At 37.2% G+C, this 19,698-nt stretch overlaps 1 protein-coding gene across 1 annotated transcript in view; it reads left to right on the top strand.

The window, feature by feature from the left end:
* Positions 1-19,698, top strand: part of LOC107562221 (tensin-1-like) — a 121,738-nt gene that overhangs the window by 78,771 nt on the left and 23,269 nt on the right. Inside the window, exons 3-13 of the mRNA XM_016246827.1 lie at positions 5,592-5,629; positions 12,813-12,893; positions 13,386-13,432; positions 13,620-13,791; positions 15,845-15,895; positions 15,980-16,102; positions 16,875-16,939; positions 17,037-17,120; positions 17,670-17,782; positions 17,908-17,968; positions 18,173-18,192. Coding sequence (XP_016102313.1) covers positions 5,592-5,629; positions 12,813-12,893; positions 13,386-13,432; positions 13,620-13,791; positions 15,845-15,895; positions 15,980-16,102; positions 16,875-16,939; positions 17,037-17,120; positions 17,670-17,782; positions 17,908-17,968; positions 18,173-18,192 — 855 coding nt within the window. The remainder of the gene's footprint in view (positions 1-5,591; positions 5,630-12,812; positions 12,894-13,385; positions 13,433-13,619; positions 13,792-15,844; positions 15,896-15,979; positions 16,103-16,874; positions 16,940-17,036; positions 17,121-17,669; positions 17,783-17,907; positions 17,969-18,172; positions 18,193-19,698) is intronic.

Consider the following 19,698-nt stretch of genomic DNA (forward strand, 5'->3'; position numbering starts at 1 on the left):
TATATATATATATATATATATATATATATATAGCTTGACTGCTCAAAATGTCATTGGCCAGTGAATGTTACTCCTTTATTAGGGCTTTAGTATTGTTCAGAGAAAGTTATTTCCCATAGCATCAGCTTTTGACACAATGTCGAGTGAATCGAAATTGAAATTGAAAGGGAACTACATCATCAGTCAATTTCTTCTGTCAGTTTCCAGTTCATAATTTTACAGATGTTTTCTGTGACTTTACCTCATTAGGCTTAACAGTCTTTTGGGGTGAAGTCTCTCGACACTGTGTCTTCAGACAATGTGTCCTCAGACAACGTGCCTTTGTCAGTAGGCCCATCATCCTTTGAGTGAAATTTCCCCAAATATTTTCCCATGTCTTCTCATCACTGATTCATCACCCAGCATTACTTTGTATGACAGTGGATCAGTCAAATTCTTTATGTCCAGGAATTAAATTATTATCATAGCTGGAATTTCTGGCAACTACTGGATCTCCATCATTGAAACTGCATATCTTAGCCTTTCATCATGTTTCTATTTCTTTTGCTGACTTTTGGTGTAAAGTCGGGATGTATGGAATCCAAAGAGCATCACAGCACACACTTTATTGTTTCTTGTTGCAAACTATGCTCCATCTATGTCGTGACCTAATGGTTAGAGAGTTGGACTCGTAACCCAAAGGTTGCGGGTTCGAGTCTCATACCGGCAGGGATTGTAGGTGGGGGGAGTGAATGTACAGCGCTCTCTCCCATCTTCAATACTACGACTGAGGTGCCCTTGAGCAAGGCACCGAACCCCCAACTGCTCCCCGGGCGCTGCAGCACTGCTCCGGGTGTGTGTTCACGGTGTGTGTTTGTTCACTGCTGTGTGTGCGCACTTTGGATGGGATAAATGCAGAGCACTAATTCCAAGTATGGGTAACCATACTTGGTCACATGTCACGTCACTCACTTAATCTAGTTCTTGTGGCCAACATCTCTGCACCATCGCTCTCATTCTGTATATAATCTTACTGAGTCTGTGCCCTCACTTGATGATAATGGACACATCTCTGTTCTCCAGGAAGAGCATTCTCCACTATTCTGTGTTTTCTTTCTTTGGCAATGGAAGGTGATTCAGGACATTAGCATTTCCATATTTTTTTCCTTGCCATGCAGATGATATTGTACTCTTATGCTTGCAGTGATACTGCTCATCCTTGAATTGTAGGAATAGCCTTAATTAACAAAAAAGGACAGTAAGAATTTATGTGCTGTGACGTTTGTGAACTTCCAGCCAAAGATGTACTGTACTTAAAGCTACACTATGTAACTTTTGGCCCTCTATTGGTTAAGGCATAAAACTAAAAGTTACTTGCGGTGAACCATTATTTTGGTAATAACATGAGTTGTGCTTCAGCTCTGTTTTATAAAAACTACTTAAATGTCCTGAACTTTGGCCTAATCCTGGCTTAATTTAAGCCCTGTCTGTGAAACCAGGCCTAAAAGTTTTGAGGCGGTAGGTAATTAAGGTCACAATTACATTAGTTTAGGACAGTGGTTCCTAATCCTTGTCCATGTAGTGGCAAACCACGTGTAACCATGTGTCCCCCTAAATGTGTCTGAGAACTTACCTATGAGAACAGATACCTTGGTGGAGTGTGGGGAAACATCTCATGGCAAGAACTGCCAAATCTGGTGCAGTCCATGAGGATGAGATGTACTGTAGTACTTAAACAAGTTTTAAAATGAACCACTCATTACCATATCACTCATTATCATATATTGAACATTAAAAAAAAACATTACATAGTGCAGCTTTAAGGAAACAATGTACTCCAAATGCAACCACGAGTCCTTTCTTGTCTAACTGTGTGCAGTTTCTTGATTTAATGTATATTACATAAAACCTTTGTTGCATTGCTGTCTTGTGTGAAGAAACTAGATCTAACCCATCCCCATGTGAGGTCTCTTTTTGGGAGTCATAGTGGACTAAGACTTCTGCTGACTAATTAATTTCTTTTGACTGCTGAAATGCATTCTCTTGTGTTCAACACTCCATTTCCACTTAGCCTCTTTGCCCAACAGCTTGTGAACAGGACTGTGGACAAATTTTGGCAGAACCTTCAGCTCTGTGAGACACTGGAATGCATTGGTGCATTCTGTTTTACTCTTGCCCTGGATGCGAACCCGCAGCATTCACCTTGTGTCCTATGAACACTGCTTCCATTCCCGTGAAAGTGCTCCTCGCTTTAGTCATAGTCCTGCTCTTTGCAGTCTTGTCAGTAATGTGGCAAGTGTCCGAAGATGCTCATGGTCACATAGGCCAGGTCAACATGTAGTCTCCACTTAGTCTAACTAAATTGTCAGGCTTTAGTACAGGTACTATGGGTGATGCCCATTCTGAGTTATTCATTGGCTCTATTATTACAGTTTGTTCTGAATTATGTATTGTTAGTAACGCATTCTTCTCACTTCATTTGTGAGTCTCTTTGCTGTTTCTTTTGTATGAGATGTGCTCTTTGCACTTTTCTTGTTTCTCTGTCTTGTGCACTGACCCCCCTTTTGCAGCCTCCCATGTTGACAATTTTGATATGCATATGTTGGGCCTGTAAATCCCTCACCTTTTTGTTGGTTGTCTCCATTGTTATTTTTCTTACAATAAATGTGTGCTCATTGTTGTCATCACTTAAGACCAGCCTCTCTCAGTGCATTTCTATTGATTTGTCTCTTGTAGCCCTGTTTTAATTTCTTTCTTTCTTTTCCTGGACTTAACATATTTATCCTTATACTTTCCATCTTAAGTCTAACTGAACAAAATTGATTTCCATCTTGCTGCAACACTAATATTTATTTGACTGACTGTTGAATGGCACCATACTGCCTATAATGCTAGCGATCTTCTTTCCCTTGCTTAACAGTTTGACTTCACTGTTTAACACATAATTTTTAACACATAGACTTGGGATAATCCACACTTAATTTTTCAGTTCTAGAGACTTCAGTCTTGCCCCCCCCCCCCCTGTTTCTTTTAGTCAGGGTGTGAAGCTATCCCTTGCAAAAATATAGTGTTTGGCAAACTCCTGTGGCAATCACATATTTTCATATGAGCTTTGTGGCTAAAAGTTTGCAGCAAATTTGCAGCAGACAGTTGTGGCAAGCCTGTGGTGAACATGCAGTACAGGTGCTTCTACTTTTTTGATGCAAATTCAAGGTATTTTTTGTGCCATTGGATTATATATTCAAACCTTCAATTATCTCTTGACATAAATACATATTCTAATACAGTACAAATCTCAACATTGTGTGCGGTATTTCTAAAAATATTTATCTTCAACATATAGAAAGTGACAAATAAATGTACACAAAAACATTAACTCAACTGATTTAACAAATTCGACTGATCAATATTAAATATTATGAATATTTAAATTATATATAATTTGATTAATATATAATTTAAATATACATATATATTATTATATACATATATATTAACCATTTAATACTATAAATTCATTCATTTGCTTGTTTTCTATTCACATATCCTGTTAAGCATGACTACTCCCCTACAGGTATAAGTTCACTTCTTTGTTGAAATCCACATCTTTCATTTTCAGATTATCTGAAAATGAACTGAAAAAGAGAGTGAAACTAAACTGTATCATGGAGTGACACAGAACATTAGGCATGTGTGATTCATTTCATTGCTCAGACTTTATTCATTTTAACTTAAATGCTGTTGATGTCTTGCCATACAGATCACATGATTCTTAAAGTCCCTCCATGAGTTTGTGAATGGTGAAGCCTGGGCCTTCATGCTGGAACCTCTCAAGAGTTGTTACAAGCCATGTTTTTAAGACTGCCAATGACTTCAGTATCAGGGGCAGGCTTCATTCTCTTTCAGGATCAACTGGTAAATAAATGAGTTTCTAAACAATCTATATATACAGCTGATACAGAATATGAGCATGGATATTCATCTAATCACATCTAACATCATCAGCAGGCAGCATATTTACAGACATTAAAATAAAAGCCTCACTACTTCTACATCAAAGTAAATATAAAGTATAGGAAAGAAAAGATGGACACAGATTAAATATGATTCAAGAGTTAACTGACTGCCATCAGCCATGGTCAGAATTATTGGCACCTTTGATAAATATAATCAAAAAAGGCTGTGTATCTGTATTGTTTATCCTTTTGATCTTTCATAAAAAAACACACACACAAAAATTAACAAGTAATTCAATAAGTAAAAAAAATTAAGGGGGGGGGGGTGTCACATTATGAAATCAATGTTTTCTCTAATACACGATGGCCACAATTATTGGTACCCCTAGACATTTTTATTAGTAAAAAATCTCTGAAGTATATTCCCATTTATATTTACAATGTTTAGCACACCATGGTGACTGCATCAGGACAATGATCCAAAACAAACATCATCAAAATTTATCAAAATCAATCAAAATTAAAGTTCTGCCATGGCCATCTCAGTTCCCTGACCTAAACTTAAGAGTAGAGTATATCAACATGGACTTGGGAAACTGAAATATTTGGAGAGAATCTGTATAGAGGAGTGGTCTCTGATCTTTTGTCAGGTGTTCTGCAAACTCATCAGGCATTATAGAAAAAGTTGTAATCTTGGGAAAAGAAGGTTGCAAAAATACAGTATTGAATAAAAAAGGTTAATTGTGGCCAGTGTGTGTTAGGGAAACACATTTATTTCATACTGTTTTACTTCAAATGAAAGTTTAGTTTTTTGTGAATTCTTTGAATGAACGATCAATGTGATTAACAATTCAGATTTATTATCACAGGCTTCTTTGTTCATATTTACCAAGGGTGCATAGACAGACAGACAGACAGACAGACAGACAGACAGACAGATAGATAGATAGATAGATAGATAGATAGATAGATAGATAGATAGATAGATAGATAGATAGATAGATAGATAGATAGATAGATAGATAGATAGATAGATAGCTTTTTTCTTAACAAATTTGCTTTTGAAAAAAATCACTTACATGATTCATGTAGATCTGAAGAACTGTCACATTACCAGAAATTCAGTCATATCTATTGGCATTATGACATAAATTTCATGCTATTTTCATATTTTTGTCATTTATATATTTTGTTATGAAGTAAAAGTACCTCACTTCAGAGAAGCTCACTGCTTTTAGGTTGCTGCAAATTTGCCGCAAATTACCAATAAATTAGCAAAGAAATGTTTTTGCAAGGGACATGCTATTTACACTGTAAATAGTCTTACAGTCTAAATAGTGGTAGATACTGTTTGCACGAAACATACATAGCAACAAATAGCATCTTGTTTGCATTAAGTACAAATAGTTACATGCTATTCACATAAAGTGTAAATAGGAGTAATGGGATATTTGTACTCAGCGCAAATATTGGGCAAAGATAAATTAGCCATGGGTACTTACACCTGGCTACTACAACACAGAGATCAGATTATCCTTACAAAGACCTTTTATAGAGTGGATTGGTACATTAAAAATAAATGACTGTATATTGAACCTTGAATTTAACAGATCTATGATTACATTTAATGTATTTTCTTCTTTCCTTTTCCTGCAGCGTGCAAGTTGTCCTGCCATAAGAAATGTGAGGTAAAGGTAAATCATGGATTTTTCCCCTTCTCTTTCTTTCTTTCTTTCTTTTCTCAAAGAAGAATGTCTTAGTATTCTCTATCTAGCTGTGTATCATGTTAGATTTTGACATGAAGGATTTTATATATGCTTTTTATTTCAATGACCTTCACTGACCTCTGTGTGTACATGTGTGTTAGAATCACACTTGAATACATGGTCTACTTTTTATCCAGGGTTAGGAAACCCTGCTCCGGAGCACAACTTCCGCAGGGTTAACCACTCATTGAGATGCCAAATGTGAAACAATGCCGTGTCAGAATGTTACACCTAGATGCTTGGCAACAGACATCCCATGAGAAATTAAACAGCATGTGTCTCGTATCACAAGCTGTGTACAGTCACAGAAGTTGTATGTTGTAAAACAGCCATGAAGGATTGATGTGCCGACATTTTTACTCAAGATAAGCCAGTTATTTAAATTACTCGCACAATGTATTTATCCAATCATTGTTGCTGATACTGCAGACATGTAAATAACTTTAACCCAGAGTTTAAGGATGAGCACTGTTTTAGTTCAGTTGGTCTGGTCTTATCAGTGTTACATGTAAGCGACATTATTTTAGTTACCTGTGTGATCAATTAAAGACTTCTGGAATCGGAATCTGCCTCTGCTCATTTTTGATTGCTGGACTTTACAAAGCCACAAGTCCCAGTTGTCTGGGGAGGGCCCTTGAGGGAGCTTTGCCGAATTTCATGTGGATCACCACTCACTGCCGGTCCCGACGACGATGACACCAGCCCCACTCCCAAACCAGATCCAAGCCACAAACCATTGGACTGTGAGGAGCAGCAGCGTGAGCCTACCTCAGACAGAGAACCTGACTTCACTATGATGTATGAGTCAGCGCCAGTGGGACCGACGGAGCGGAACATCACCTCATAGCCAGAGTTAAGCATATCTGAGCAGGTGTGCGAGCCGGCTGTATCGTCCATCGCTGTGGGAGTTCTTGTGGTTTACGAGGGAATGGAAGTGAGCCCCGCCCACACTCCTGCTACTGAGAGTGAGTTTCTGAGTACTCTATGTTCTGTCATTTTGATGTTTAGAGAGGATGATTCCCTGCCCTAATTACTGCCACCCAAATCGGACTGCTCTTCTTCTGTCTCGCTGGTCCCGCCTAGCCTCCCTCTCCCGCCTCCTCTCCAAATCTCAAACTGTGTGTCTACCCAAGTCATGTCATTTTGTGTCAGTCCCTCTGTTCCTCCTCAGTCTCTTCTCCAGCCCTCAGCCACTCCTGCAACCCAGTCCGCACTGTCTCACATTAGCCCCTCAGTTTTTCCTCAGGCTCCTCTCAGTGGCACGGCAACACCTCGGGCTTGCTGTGAGCCAGCTCCTCCTGGGCGTGGGGATCCCTTGGCTCTGTCTCCGGCATCAGATCCCGTCATTTTACATAGGACTGACTCCTCCATCTCCACTCCTTCCTCCCTCAACCCCAGCAGCGATCATCAGGCTTTCAGCTCTGGCTGGGCTCCATTGGACCATCAGTTCCACATGGATCAGACATCTCCTCAAAAATGCCACAGACTTGTGGGCTGTTTGCTGCTCTCTGGCCCTCCACCCCTATGGCTCCATTTGGCTCTGCCCTTCCTTAGGCTCCACCTCTGCCCTCGGGTACTCCAGCTCCACTTCAGCCCTCTGGTATCTCGGTTCTATCTTGGGTTGTCAACACTCTGTCATGGCCTCCGGGACCTTCAGTGTCACTCTGTTCCTTTGACTCTTTGTCTGCACTGAGGGCTCCTTCTCCATCTGGGAAAAGTTAATATTTTAATGTTTGCAGATTTGGCCGCATTATGTTCCATTGTAAATACCTAAATTAATAAAATGACTTATTTTATATTTATTTAGTAGGAAAAGGTGATACGAGTTGAAATTCATTTATGATAATCAGCATAATGCCACAAGTGCTGTTGATTGAGTTTAAGTTGTATTGAACTCGGGATAATCCTTGGCGAGTTACACTGTCTAAACTGTATATCAGTGAGTGCATGTAATTATTTATTTACTTATTTTTGCTGCAATAATTTATAATTTTGTGGGTTTTATCAACATTTTTATTAAAAAAATTAGCTTGCTAGCAAACTAGCTGGCTTCAGTGTTGGTTGAGTTGGTGCTATTAAAGACATTTCAGACAGACTGACCTTTTTAAATGTTTGTGAAGTGTTGTTGCATAAAAATCTGTTTTGAGTCTGAGTGATATCTGTTTGGGCAGTGCTTTTGACATAAGGCCCAGTGGCATTTTAACTGAGGCCTTTAAGTGAGGCATTTAAGACATTTAAGTGAAATATACTGAGACATTTTACTCTTGGTTGTTTTCAGACATTATTAATATATGCATGCTAGCATGTAAAAAAAAAAAAAAAAAAAAAAAAATTAATTAACATTCCTGTTTTTTGAAAGCTAGGGCATTAAGGTGAAATAGTGAAATATACTGAGACATTTTACTCTTGGTTGTTTTCAGACATTATTAATATATGCATTCTAGCATGAAAAAAAAAAAAAAAAAAAGAATAATTAATTAACATTCCTGTTTCTTGAAAGCTAGGGCATGGCACTAGCAAGGGCAAGGTCATTGATTCAATTCCCAGCAAAGGCATGAACTTATAAAAAACATGCACCTTGAATGCTTTTCGCGTTGGATAAAAGTATATGCCAAATACATAAATTTAATGTAAATGAAGAAGACAAATCAATAATAACAGGCACAGATTGTTTTAATAATCAGACATGAATAATAATCTATTCACAATAAAAGAGGAGTACAAAAATTAAAAACATATTCACCAAAAAAGTTCCTTAAATATCTTTGAAGGAATGTGAACTAGGCAGAAGTGTCCCATGCAGTTAGAGGACGAAAGTGAATGTGCAAATGCATGATGTCATCTGTACCCCGTTTTAATTGTACTACCCTTCTTCTTGAAAACAGTCAAATCTTTGGAGTAGCTATGTATTAAAAATGTACAAACTTTGCATAGAGAATAGAAGAAAATACATATCATGTAATCATAACACTGATAGGTTTAGTGTAAATGTTGAGGTCTGTAAACATATAGATCAACCTAATATTTATCTTCAACTGCTAGATAAAAAAGGATGTAGTATGAAGTCAAACTGTATGGGGCCCCACTACGGTTCATCGTCACATGCACCACTGAGTATGACAAGGTCATAAATATTGGTCAGCATTTGTTGTGTACATAGGAAGAGAGCGAAAGAGGGGTACGAATATATTCTTTATCAGACAGATTGTTCTACATGGAAAAGGGAGCAGTGTCACCAGGAATATGGACATGTTTTAGAAATCCTTGAAAATGAACATTTGAGAGATTAATATTATAGGTTTGGGTAGATGTAAAATGTTTGTATTCTGAACGTGTTCTTTTCTTGATACTCAAGAGACATTTTGTTTTAAGGCAATAAAATATTTTAATATCTAGTGTGTTTTATTGTTATGTCTTTGTTTTTAATAAATTGCTAATATAATGTGTTATTTGCTGTGTTAATTTGTATTTATTGCTCTTTTTTCAATGAATTGTTTAAAGTGGAGCAGACTTGTATCTAGTAAAAACAGATTGGAAGAATAAGGCTTTTGTAAACTTTCAGAAAGGAAACAGACTCTGGAAACACAGTGCTTTTTATAGGACACCCTAGAGATCCAGATGCTATTGAATTTTTTTTTAAAGAGTAAATCTGTCATTTACTCACTGTCATGTCATTATCAACCTATATGCCAATATATTTCAGGTTCATCAGATGGAATGCAAAAGGAAATTTTTTTGAAGAATTACAGCTCTTCCATAAAGGTCCATAAAAGTTGTCCATACAATCATCCACTAGAGCCAAAGCTTGTGTAATGTATTATGAGAGGAACATATTGAAATTTAAGCAGAAAATCTTCCCTTCTGCTGCAGCTGTCAAATAGTATTGGCATTCAACATATTTGAACTGGATCGAGTTACGACACACACACAAAATCCATCAATGATATATAAAAAAAATAAATAAATTTAACACAGTTATGAATCAGCGAAAGGGAAAACTACCATCATTTAACAACTTAAACTTCCCTTTTCCTTTGCTTCCTGTCACTCATTCAGTGTTGTACCAATAAAGGCAAAAAATTACTTTAAAAATTCATGGATGTCAGTATATCCTAGGCCAGTATTTTCAAACCAGGAGGAGCCACAATGTGGGGCTTTTGTCATTGGGTATCAGGCTGCATGGTTGTATTAAGCAGGTGGTTGAAAACCGGCCAGCCTCTGTCTAGGAGTTGTAGACTTGTCACGACCCAATGTCCATTCAGATGATTCCCTCACTCAGATCTATATGTTGGAGTTGTGTGGTCAAGGATGTAATCTGCTTGCCATGCGCTCCTGAGCATTCAAAACTGTGGGAATCAACTCTTTGCTTTAGCATATTATCTGCATGAGAAGTGCCCTCCAGGAGATGTTTTTCCAATGGCCTTCTCTGGGATAATATTTACCTCAGTCCCCATGATCCCAAGCCTGTGCTGCCTCTGCCATTGCCACTGCCTCCACTTGTTCATTCATGGATAATGGGTTCCTATATCTTACCTATGTGACCACGGGAATGAGCACATGAGTTTGCCTACTGTCACTGAGGTGGAGCAGATTCCAGGTGCATTTCCTAGTCACTACCTGCCAAGAGAGAAGTTATTACTCATCTTACTGGTCATTCACCGTGGGTTATAACTCCCTCCTGTGATTATGCAGATTGTTTACAGGTGCTTCCAGTAATGCAGCTCCTCAGACAGATGTTCCATACTTGTGTTCAAAAGTCTAAATAAATATGTGCAACAACAATTTTCTTTGGTAAAGACAACTATTATGTGCCGTCCACATGTGCTGTAACTTCTAGAAAAGGGACTTCTAGGGACATCTAATTTATTTTAAATGAACTGCAAACTTCCATTGACAATACGACTTGACGTGTGCAGTAACTTCAGAAAGTTGATAAAAGTTTAATTTCATGCAATTGAAGAGCAACTTTTGAGTGACAACCAATGAGTGAAGACTGTGACAGTGGAGCTCACATGTCACCCATCTTAAATGCAGGCAAGACAGCACTGAGAAGTTTCGGAGCAATTTCAATGGTCTATATGATTTTTCTGTAACCACATACATGGATAAAATGGTGTGTGGAAAAGAAACTGTTGGCAGTCTTAGTGAGTTTGATTCATGCATTGATAGTTTATACTGATGATTAATTGAGGCAATGAGCAGTTTAGCACTCCTGCAGTTCATCTTAAAACACTTTCCCCTGCCTGATGTTCGTTATTAGAGACAAGCATACGGATTACAGTATTTGTCAAACTTAAATGACATGTTAGAAATGGGCACTATTTTAATAAAGTGTTTGTTTTAGTTGAGCAAATTAACCTGCTAGATAAGCAGCTTCAGCTCACACAGCGCAAGTGGATCAGTCCCCAACTTTATTGACTATGATTATATTATTTGAAGCAAATGTATTCTTTTAGAATTTTGTACTTTGAAATATATTATTAGTGCATTATGAGTGCACAAGATTAATATCTTAAAAATCTTGATGCACATTTTTTATATTTTATTATTGTTGATGAAATAAAACCCATCATTACAAACATTTGTCTGTGTCATAGTTCAACAAGCGAGGTTAAACACAAAAGAAGATACAATATTTTGAAGAATGTTGGAAACCAAACAATTGACAATAGCCATAGACTTCCGTAGTGTTTTTTGCCCTCCATACTGTGGAATTCAATGTCAACTGTTTTGGATACCAACATTCTTTAAAATATAATCTTCTTTGGAACAACTTGAGTAAATAATGACAGAATTTTCGTTTTTGGGTGAACTAGCATGTGATCGCACATTGTTATTCTCATTCATAAAATAAAAAAATAATGTTGTTGTCTTTGTAGTGTTTAATATTTCTTTTAAGTAGATTTGTATACTGTACATGCAGGCTTTGCTGATCAGCACTGCTCATCAGGTTAAGCAATTACAGATTGAGAAAATGTTTCCCGCACACTACAAACGGCGTGTCAGTTTCCCACACACCACAAACAATGTGGAGCATACTGATTAGAAAAATATATAACTGGTATAAATCAAAATGGTCAACACTGGTGACCCCTATGGCACATTAATTAATACATTTAAAAAATAATGTGAACCCTTCCTGATTTACCTGGATTCCATAAAGTAGTCATATAAAAAATGACAAAAATATCATTCAAAGTTGAAAAAAAAAGCAATAATCTATTTTATTTGTGCAGCAAATCGAGAGTTGTGAGATTAACAAAACTGGAGAAGAACCAGCACTTCAGCCTGTATAGTCTGACCCTGGTGCAGTTCATAGATGTCAGTTCTATATAGTACAACACATATTGTTTACAATTCTTTGTTATATGAAGAATATGCTGAGGAATCGTGTATTCTCAGAAAGACGCAGAAGTAAATACAATGTCTTATTCATTAAATATCAAGGCATTTATATGTGAATACTTACATCACTTCTATACCTTCTGTAGATCTATTCTTTATAGGATTATTTACAAGACTCCCTTCTACTTCAAACCTCTACTACCATAGCTTGTTCAAAGTCATACATCAATCCCTTTTTATAGGTAGTTTATATCTAGAGTGGGTAAGTGACCAGGAAACGCAATACACAAAAATAATTGTGAAAACCACCCAGCTCTGCAAACGGTATTTTGGTTTTCAATAGTTTTGCTTAAACCTTCTTTGTGGTGCAAGCCTCTAGATTATAGTCAATGAGATGAGACTGGCGCTTTTTGTCAGAGCCTCCTTGTCCTATAAGAACACTCACAAATTTTGTTTGTTGACTTTGCTGTTCACAAGAACGTTCTCATGATGGGGGCAAGAAGCTCAGGTAAATCTAAAGGGTTCAAATACATTTTGTAGTATTGTGGTATATTTGTGGCCCTACAGGACCGAAATTGGACACATATGATGTTAAATGTTGAATTACCCTTGTATATCTGTGTAACTGAATTTTTTATTTACAGTAAGTACACATTTGTTTTTCACAATTCTATCAGACAAGGTAGAGCAAGGAAAGTTGTTAAAAAATATAACTCCTGCATTCAGTCTAAATTTGTCTCCCTCTATCTCCTCTTTATATCTACAGGTAGCCACAGCCTGTGAATCTACAGCTGCTACTACAACTACTACAACAACAACAACAACTACTACAACTAACTACAATCAGGTAAGATCAATCAGGTAAGAATCAGACAAACTGCCCAAAGTCTAAAAAAAGTGTTCTTTTTTGTTTGTTTGTTTTGTTTTTAGTGGAAAAATTATTTTGATTTCAGCACAGTTCCAAAGTTTTTAGTAAAAGCATAACTTTGAGTATTACATACAGTGGTTATTATTCAATTGTATTATACAGTTGTATTGGTGGTTTTCTTTAATTTATGTTATTGTGCCCCTTTAGTTTTGGTTTTTAAAGTTATCGCAAGGGAAATTGATGAAGTTTTGCATGCGTTCTCCAAATGTTCTATGGTAATGTAAACATTGTGGCAAGAATCATTAAAGACTACACCTAAAAAATAATGGGTCATATCTGCATAAATATTAATATTTATTAGACTTTGAAAATATGTATGCAAGGAAAATTACTTATGATAAATTGAAGTGTGTGTGTGTGTGTGTGTGTGTGTGTGTGTGTGTGTTTCTGTCTGTCATCCTCTATAACTAGGGTTCTACAAAGTCTCCCAAAATGGACTCGAAACGAAGACCATCCAGGTATGCATGCTTCCACATGTGTTTGGTGTGTGTGCTTATGCAGTAATAAGCTATGTCTGATAATATGTCAATTCCCCTATTATCTGAATAATTTTAGTTACAACCAGAAAAAAAGAAGAAGATTATAAATAAGTTATTTGCATCTTTTATTAAGTGTCTAGCATTTGTTATTTTTCTTCCATCTAAGGACCCTAAGTCTGATGCAAAAAATGGAGGAAAGTAATGAGGTGGACCTGGTCTACATCACAGAACGCATCATTGCTCTGTCCTTCCCTGGTGCAACAGAGGAGCATAGATACAGTGTACACCTGAGGGAGGTGACCAGCATGCTCCGTTCTAAACACCAGCAGCACTATCTAGTAAGTATCCTCCAAATTTCACAGCAACTGACAGACAAAAACTCAAAAAAACGTTCTAGTGGATTATTTATGGTCAACTAGGGTTTCTCTGTATGAATATTAACTAGTCATTATGTGATGTGAAGTGATGAACTCTTTCTGTGAGGATGTTTAATGCTAGGGAATCTCTATGTGTAAATTATTGTACTTGGGTAACTTAGACTTAGTTACTTAGTCTTACGCTTAGACTAAGAGACTCTCTAGAAGCAAATTACAATAAATAGATCCAGACAAAAGACAACATTAAGACTTAAATACAAGGGAAATATAATTCAAAGAGTCAACAAAAAGAAACCTGAGCTTTGTCCAAAATCACCCTCATCCCCTTTATAGTGCACCATTTTAAGTGTCAGATCTTGTTTATATTTGTACATATTTCTTTATCCAAAACCAGAGTGGAGATTATCTTGTGCACTTTTTCAATCATATAATGTACACCACAGTAAGCAATTTACGATGCAATGGCTAGGGAATACATAATGCACTGTTAGGGTCACATAATATTTCAAATGAATTGGATGAATTATGATTTTGTTTTGGGGGGGTGGGGAGGGGGCATACACACTATTATTGCTTTACTTTCATGTGCATCTGATTAATAGGTAAACTATGCACTTTAATCAGAGTTGTTGCTAATGTTGTTGATATTTTAGCAAACAGTTTTCTATATAGATTTAGTTTAACAGCATTAAACTGTGCACATCCATTTTAGACATGGGTGTCAATGATTGTCTTGTGGACAACTGTCAGATCAGCAGTCTTCCCCATGCTTGTGTAGCCTAGTGAACCAAACTGAGAGGCCATTTTGAAGGCTCAGGAAACCTTTGCAGGTGTTTTGAGTTGATTAGCTGATTGGCATGTCACCATATTCTAATTTGTTGAGATAGTGAATTGGTGGGTTTTTGTTAAATGTGAGCCAAAATCATCACAATTAAAAGAACCAAAGACTTAAACTACTTCAGTCTGTGTGCATTGAATTTATTTAATACACGAGTTTCACAATTTGAGTTGAATTACTGAAATAAATGAACTTTTCCACGACATTCTAATTTATTGAGATGCACCTGTATTTCCTTGCTCCATCCATTCAGTAATTACAAGTCCTTGATTGAGTGGGGTGTTCTTTCATATTTACTTCTCAGGTTATGTTAATGCTATGACCCTTTTACTGAAGAAGAGAATGTATACAGGTTTGGAATCAGGATAAGTTTAAAGATCTCCTGAAATGCTTAGAAACACGCAGCGTTACTCTATGTGTTGACGTCATTTGAACTGAAACAGGAAGACAGGGCGGGACATATCAAGCAGCCCCGCCCCTTTTTAAAATAGCCAATAGTGTTCATTTATATCACAGCTTGGGCTAGAGCCGTTCAGAGCCGTTGAGCTCCGTAAAGCCGCATTTGACGGTATGCCAGCCACAATCTCATCCATATTGCTATAAAATATAGCATTCTGTGTAGAATTCAAATAGCTCCGTTACATTTTGTGGTCTGCGCCGACTCGCATATGTGCGGTTAGCGTGACACAGCGCGGAACCAGACTTCTTTATTTCCTCAATGGAAAGCATATTTACACTGTTTGAGTCGTTCCCTGTCCCCTATATAGTGCACTACGTGCCATTCACTGTACAGAAAATACAAATTCTGTGGACAAGTGACCGATTTCAGCCGCGGCTTCAGCTTCTATTTTATAGTGTATGAGGCGGGCGCGTCGGATTCTAGAGAGCATTTGATTGGACAGAAAGTTTGATGAGAAGCTGAAGTACGATGTGACGTCAAAAAAATCATTGAGCTGTTTTGGCGGAAGTGACGAACTGCAAGCTTTGAATGCTTATATCTTCTAAATGCGAATTTTGTCACTGTTTTGGAGCACACTGCTTTATAGATAACCTTAAGACTAACATATTGATACTAACACCCAAAAAACTTTCATTTTGATTTCATGGGGACTTTAAGTAAAGAGGATGTTCTTATCTATGAGCAATTCATGTTTAAAAGTTTTTTTCCCATTTCAGCTGCTTAATCTCAGTGAACAGAGGCATGACATCACCAAGCAGAACCCAAGGGTGAGTTTGTTTGTTTGTTTGTTTATGAGTTCCTGTCAGCTTGTAGTCTTAAATTTGATTCATGCTTGTGTGCATTTATGACAGGTGCTGGACTTTGGTTGGCCCGATCATCATGCTCCTTCTCTAGACAAAATTTGCAGTATCTGTAAAGCCATGGACACCTGGCTTAATGCAGACCCTCACAATGTGGTGGTACTTCACAACAAGGTATACATCATATCACATCACCCAATCTCCACCTCCTTCGTCTTGCATGACTGACCGGACTGACATGCTGTCAATGTTATAAAAATTATTTGCTGCCTTAAGTTGAATCACATTGGCCTTTCAATTTAGATTATATTTAATTGATTTTAAAAACAAGTTGAATCTCACATAACAGTTGCCATGATTTGTTGATTGTATAATTTTTTACATGTTGTACAATTGAAACTGAATTTACAATGAAAATGTTGATATTCATATATGACTGGACATACAGAAAGATACTTGTCTGTCTTATCATCTCAGTAATCAGATATGTTTTCTAGACACCTGCTTTCTAGTTAGGTATGGAAGTTGGAAAATGATGACCAGAGATTACATAATTCATTTGCATCTTATCCTGCATGTATGGCTCATGTGATTGGCTCAAAGTACCCTGTGGTGCAATAAGCCCGGACAACATATTTCAAATGTTGTAATTTGGGCCTGACAAGCAACAGCCATTGAGATGAATGGGAAGTATAAAATAAAAAATGCATCATCATTTACTTACCCTCAACCTGCATGCCTTTCTGTCCTCTGCAGAACGCAAAATAAGACATTTTTGAGACAAAAATAATTGTCTTTGTACAGGCATTTCAAGCCTAACCAGCATTAAGAAATAAGATGTAGTAAACATATAGCCTGACTGAAATCCCAAAATGACAGTGCCTACTTTGTTTTCATTTTGCATGTTCTCCTTGATAATTTGGTAATTTAGCAACATTTCTTGCAGGGAAATTGGGGGAGAACTGGTGTTGTGGTGGGTGCCTATATGCACTACAGTAACTTATCAGCCAGGTAGGATATATCTATATGAAGCGTGGTGTATTTAAGATACATTAGAGAGGACCATGTATTTGTGTAAAGTGTTTATATTTTGCATTCATATTTTCAGTGCTGACCAGGCACTAGACAGGTTTGCCATGAAGCATTTTTATGAAGATAAAGCCATGCACATGGGCCAGCCTTCCCAGAGGAGGTCAGCAATGCACCACACATGCCTATTTTGACTCTACACCAAAATATCCATGAAGACTTTTACATACTGATCCTGGAATCAATAATGCCCACAGAACCACACTGAAAATTACTATTTGCTTTTTTTATTTTTTTTGTGAGAAATACGGCATTTTGCTTTAGATATCTGTAAATCACATTTTCTTATTGCAAAGTCTGAACTGAGTCGATGTGTTTGCATTTCGGGGATTGAACCAGCAGGTGCTACCAGAGTACATGGGCTAAAACTGGATTTGCAGTGGAACATAAAAAGATGTTCCTGATAATTAGAGTTCAAACTAATCATGATGTTAAGTGTCAACTAGTATGAATAATGATTAATAATACTTACATTATTTAAAATATGTAACATATTGATAAATTGTACGTCAATTTGAAGTTTAAGTAAGAGGAAGATGTATATCATATACAAATATTTTCTCTTAATGGCTAAAAATATTTAAAATTGTTATTGCATTTTTATATATATTTTTTTCATCTTTCCCTTCCATAATGCTGTGTGTATGTGTAGATATGTGCATTACTTCGCTGGTCTCCTTTCTGGCCACATAAAAATCAACAACAAGCCCCTGTTCCTTCATCATGTCATCATGCATGGTGTACCTAATTTTGAGTCTAAAGGAGGTAGGTGCACACACTGCTACACATTCAATTCATCAGTGCAATTTTATGTCTATGATTATTATAATATGCTGAATGCAAGCAACTGTAAAATCAGTGATGTGCTGTACTATATCTAACCATGTCAGGTTGCCGACCCTTCCTCAAAATCTATCAAGCAATGCAGCCCGTGTACACATCTGGAATTTAGTAAGTAAATTGCTTCCTAGTTTGATTGCTGAATAATTTTAATACCTAAACTGTAGTTGTGATCTCATTATCGTAATTGTAGACATTATACGTAAAGTTTCTAACATATTGACAGCTGTAACAGATATTCAACTGTTTCATCTAGTTTCATGTTCATGGACTTTTAGTTTGTTTCTGTTCAGATTCCTTTTTCCTTTGTTCTAGTTCAGAGATGGGCAACTTCGGTCCTGGAGGACCATTGTCCTACAGAGTTTAGCTCCAACCCTAATCAAACACACCTGAACAAGCTAATCAGCATCTTCAAGATCACTAGAAAGCTACAGGCAGGGCCGTTTCTAGGCATAGGCGAGCTAGGCGGTCGCCTAGGGTGCCACCAGCTGAAGGGGTGCCAATGAGCGCACGTACTGGCACTTTTAGCAGGGTTGTGATAAAGAGTAGCATGGTCACCCTGAAATATGACTGCCGCCCCTACTGGATCCCCCAACATTATTGGGCTAGAGTACTGTCAATCTGACGATGCCTGTATGCCACTAGATCAGAGTGCTGTCAATTGCTGCCTGATTGACGCATGCAAAGTTTGCATTTGGAGTGCTCAACAACGCCATTAGATCAGTGGGCTCTGTCAGTGCTTTGGCAAGGTAACACTTTTTTTCAAAGTTCAAAGGCCAATTTAAAATATTGCATTGCCAATGCATTGTTAAAGGATCAGCGTGTCATGTAATATTCCCATATAAACTTTAACATCCAATTAAAAAATATTTGTATAGTAAAATGAGCTAATTCACGAGATCAATACATCCTTTATTAGACATATATTCATATATATGAGTTTTGGGGGGGGGGGGGCAATAGGGATTTCGCCTAGTGCATCAAATTGGCTAGAAACGGCCCTGGCTACAGGCAGGTGTGTTTGATTAGGGCTGAAGCTAAACTCTGCAGGACAGTGGCCCTCCAGGACCGAAGATGCCCAATCCTGTTCTAGTTCCTACCAATCCTTATTTGTCATGGTTTCTGAGTTGATTGTTTCATTCTTTTCAGGTGTTCGTCATTAACCTTGTTGGCTCTGTGTATTTAAATTCCCCTTGTTTCAGTTCAGTTTGTCCGGTCTTGTCAGTGTTTTGGTTGAGTTTAGTTTGCCTGCCTTGTTTGAGTTCTCTTCCGTGTGGATTATTAAAGACTTTTGAAACTTCATCTTCTTCGTGTGCATTTAACAACCAAGTTGTGACAACAACATCTATAACACAAGATATTTACAAATTAAGAACTTTAGAGACATACAAATGATTTTGAATCCATTCCCAGAATACTGCATTTATGGAATTCATAGGTTTATTTTAACGTGTTTAATCAATTCGATTATTTAAAAAATATTTACATGATTTGACATTATAACAGTTTTATTCTGTTCTGTGTGATCTCTAGTGCCGCATTCAACTTGCTTTGAAGGATGTTTAAATTTACCCAATGTTAAAATTTTATTTTGAAGACAAAAGTATATAACCGTATATTGTGACCTACTGTAAAATTATTATTACTGTACATTTATCTGCCTGTTACGTTTTTACATTATTGAAAAGTAGTTAGGTTTAGGGTGGGGTTGGGGTCTCAAAAATAAAAATCTCAATCTGCGCCTGTGTGTGTGTGTGTGTGTGTGTGTGTGTGGATTGGCAGACACAGTGCCAATGCCAAGACTGCAGTTCTTTTTTTTTTTTTTGATTAGAGGGTCCTTT

Source organism: Sinocyclocheilus grahami, unplaced genomic scaffold (genome assembly GCF_001515645.1).
Source record: "Sinocyclocheilus grahami isolate Dianchi unplaced genomic scaffold, SAMN03320097.WGS_v1.1 scaffold813.1, whole genome shotgun sequence".
Taxonomy (NCBI): Eukaryota; Metazoa; Chordata; class Actinopteri; order Cypriniformes; family Cyprinidae; genus Sinocyclocheilus; species Sinocyclocheilus grahami.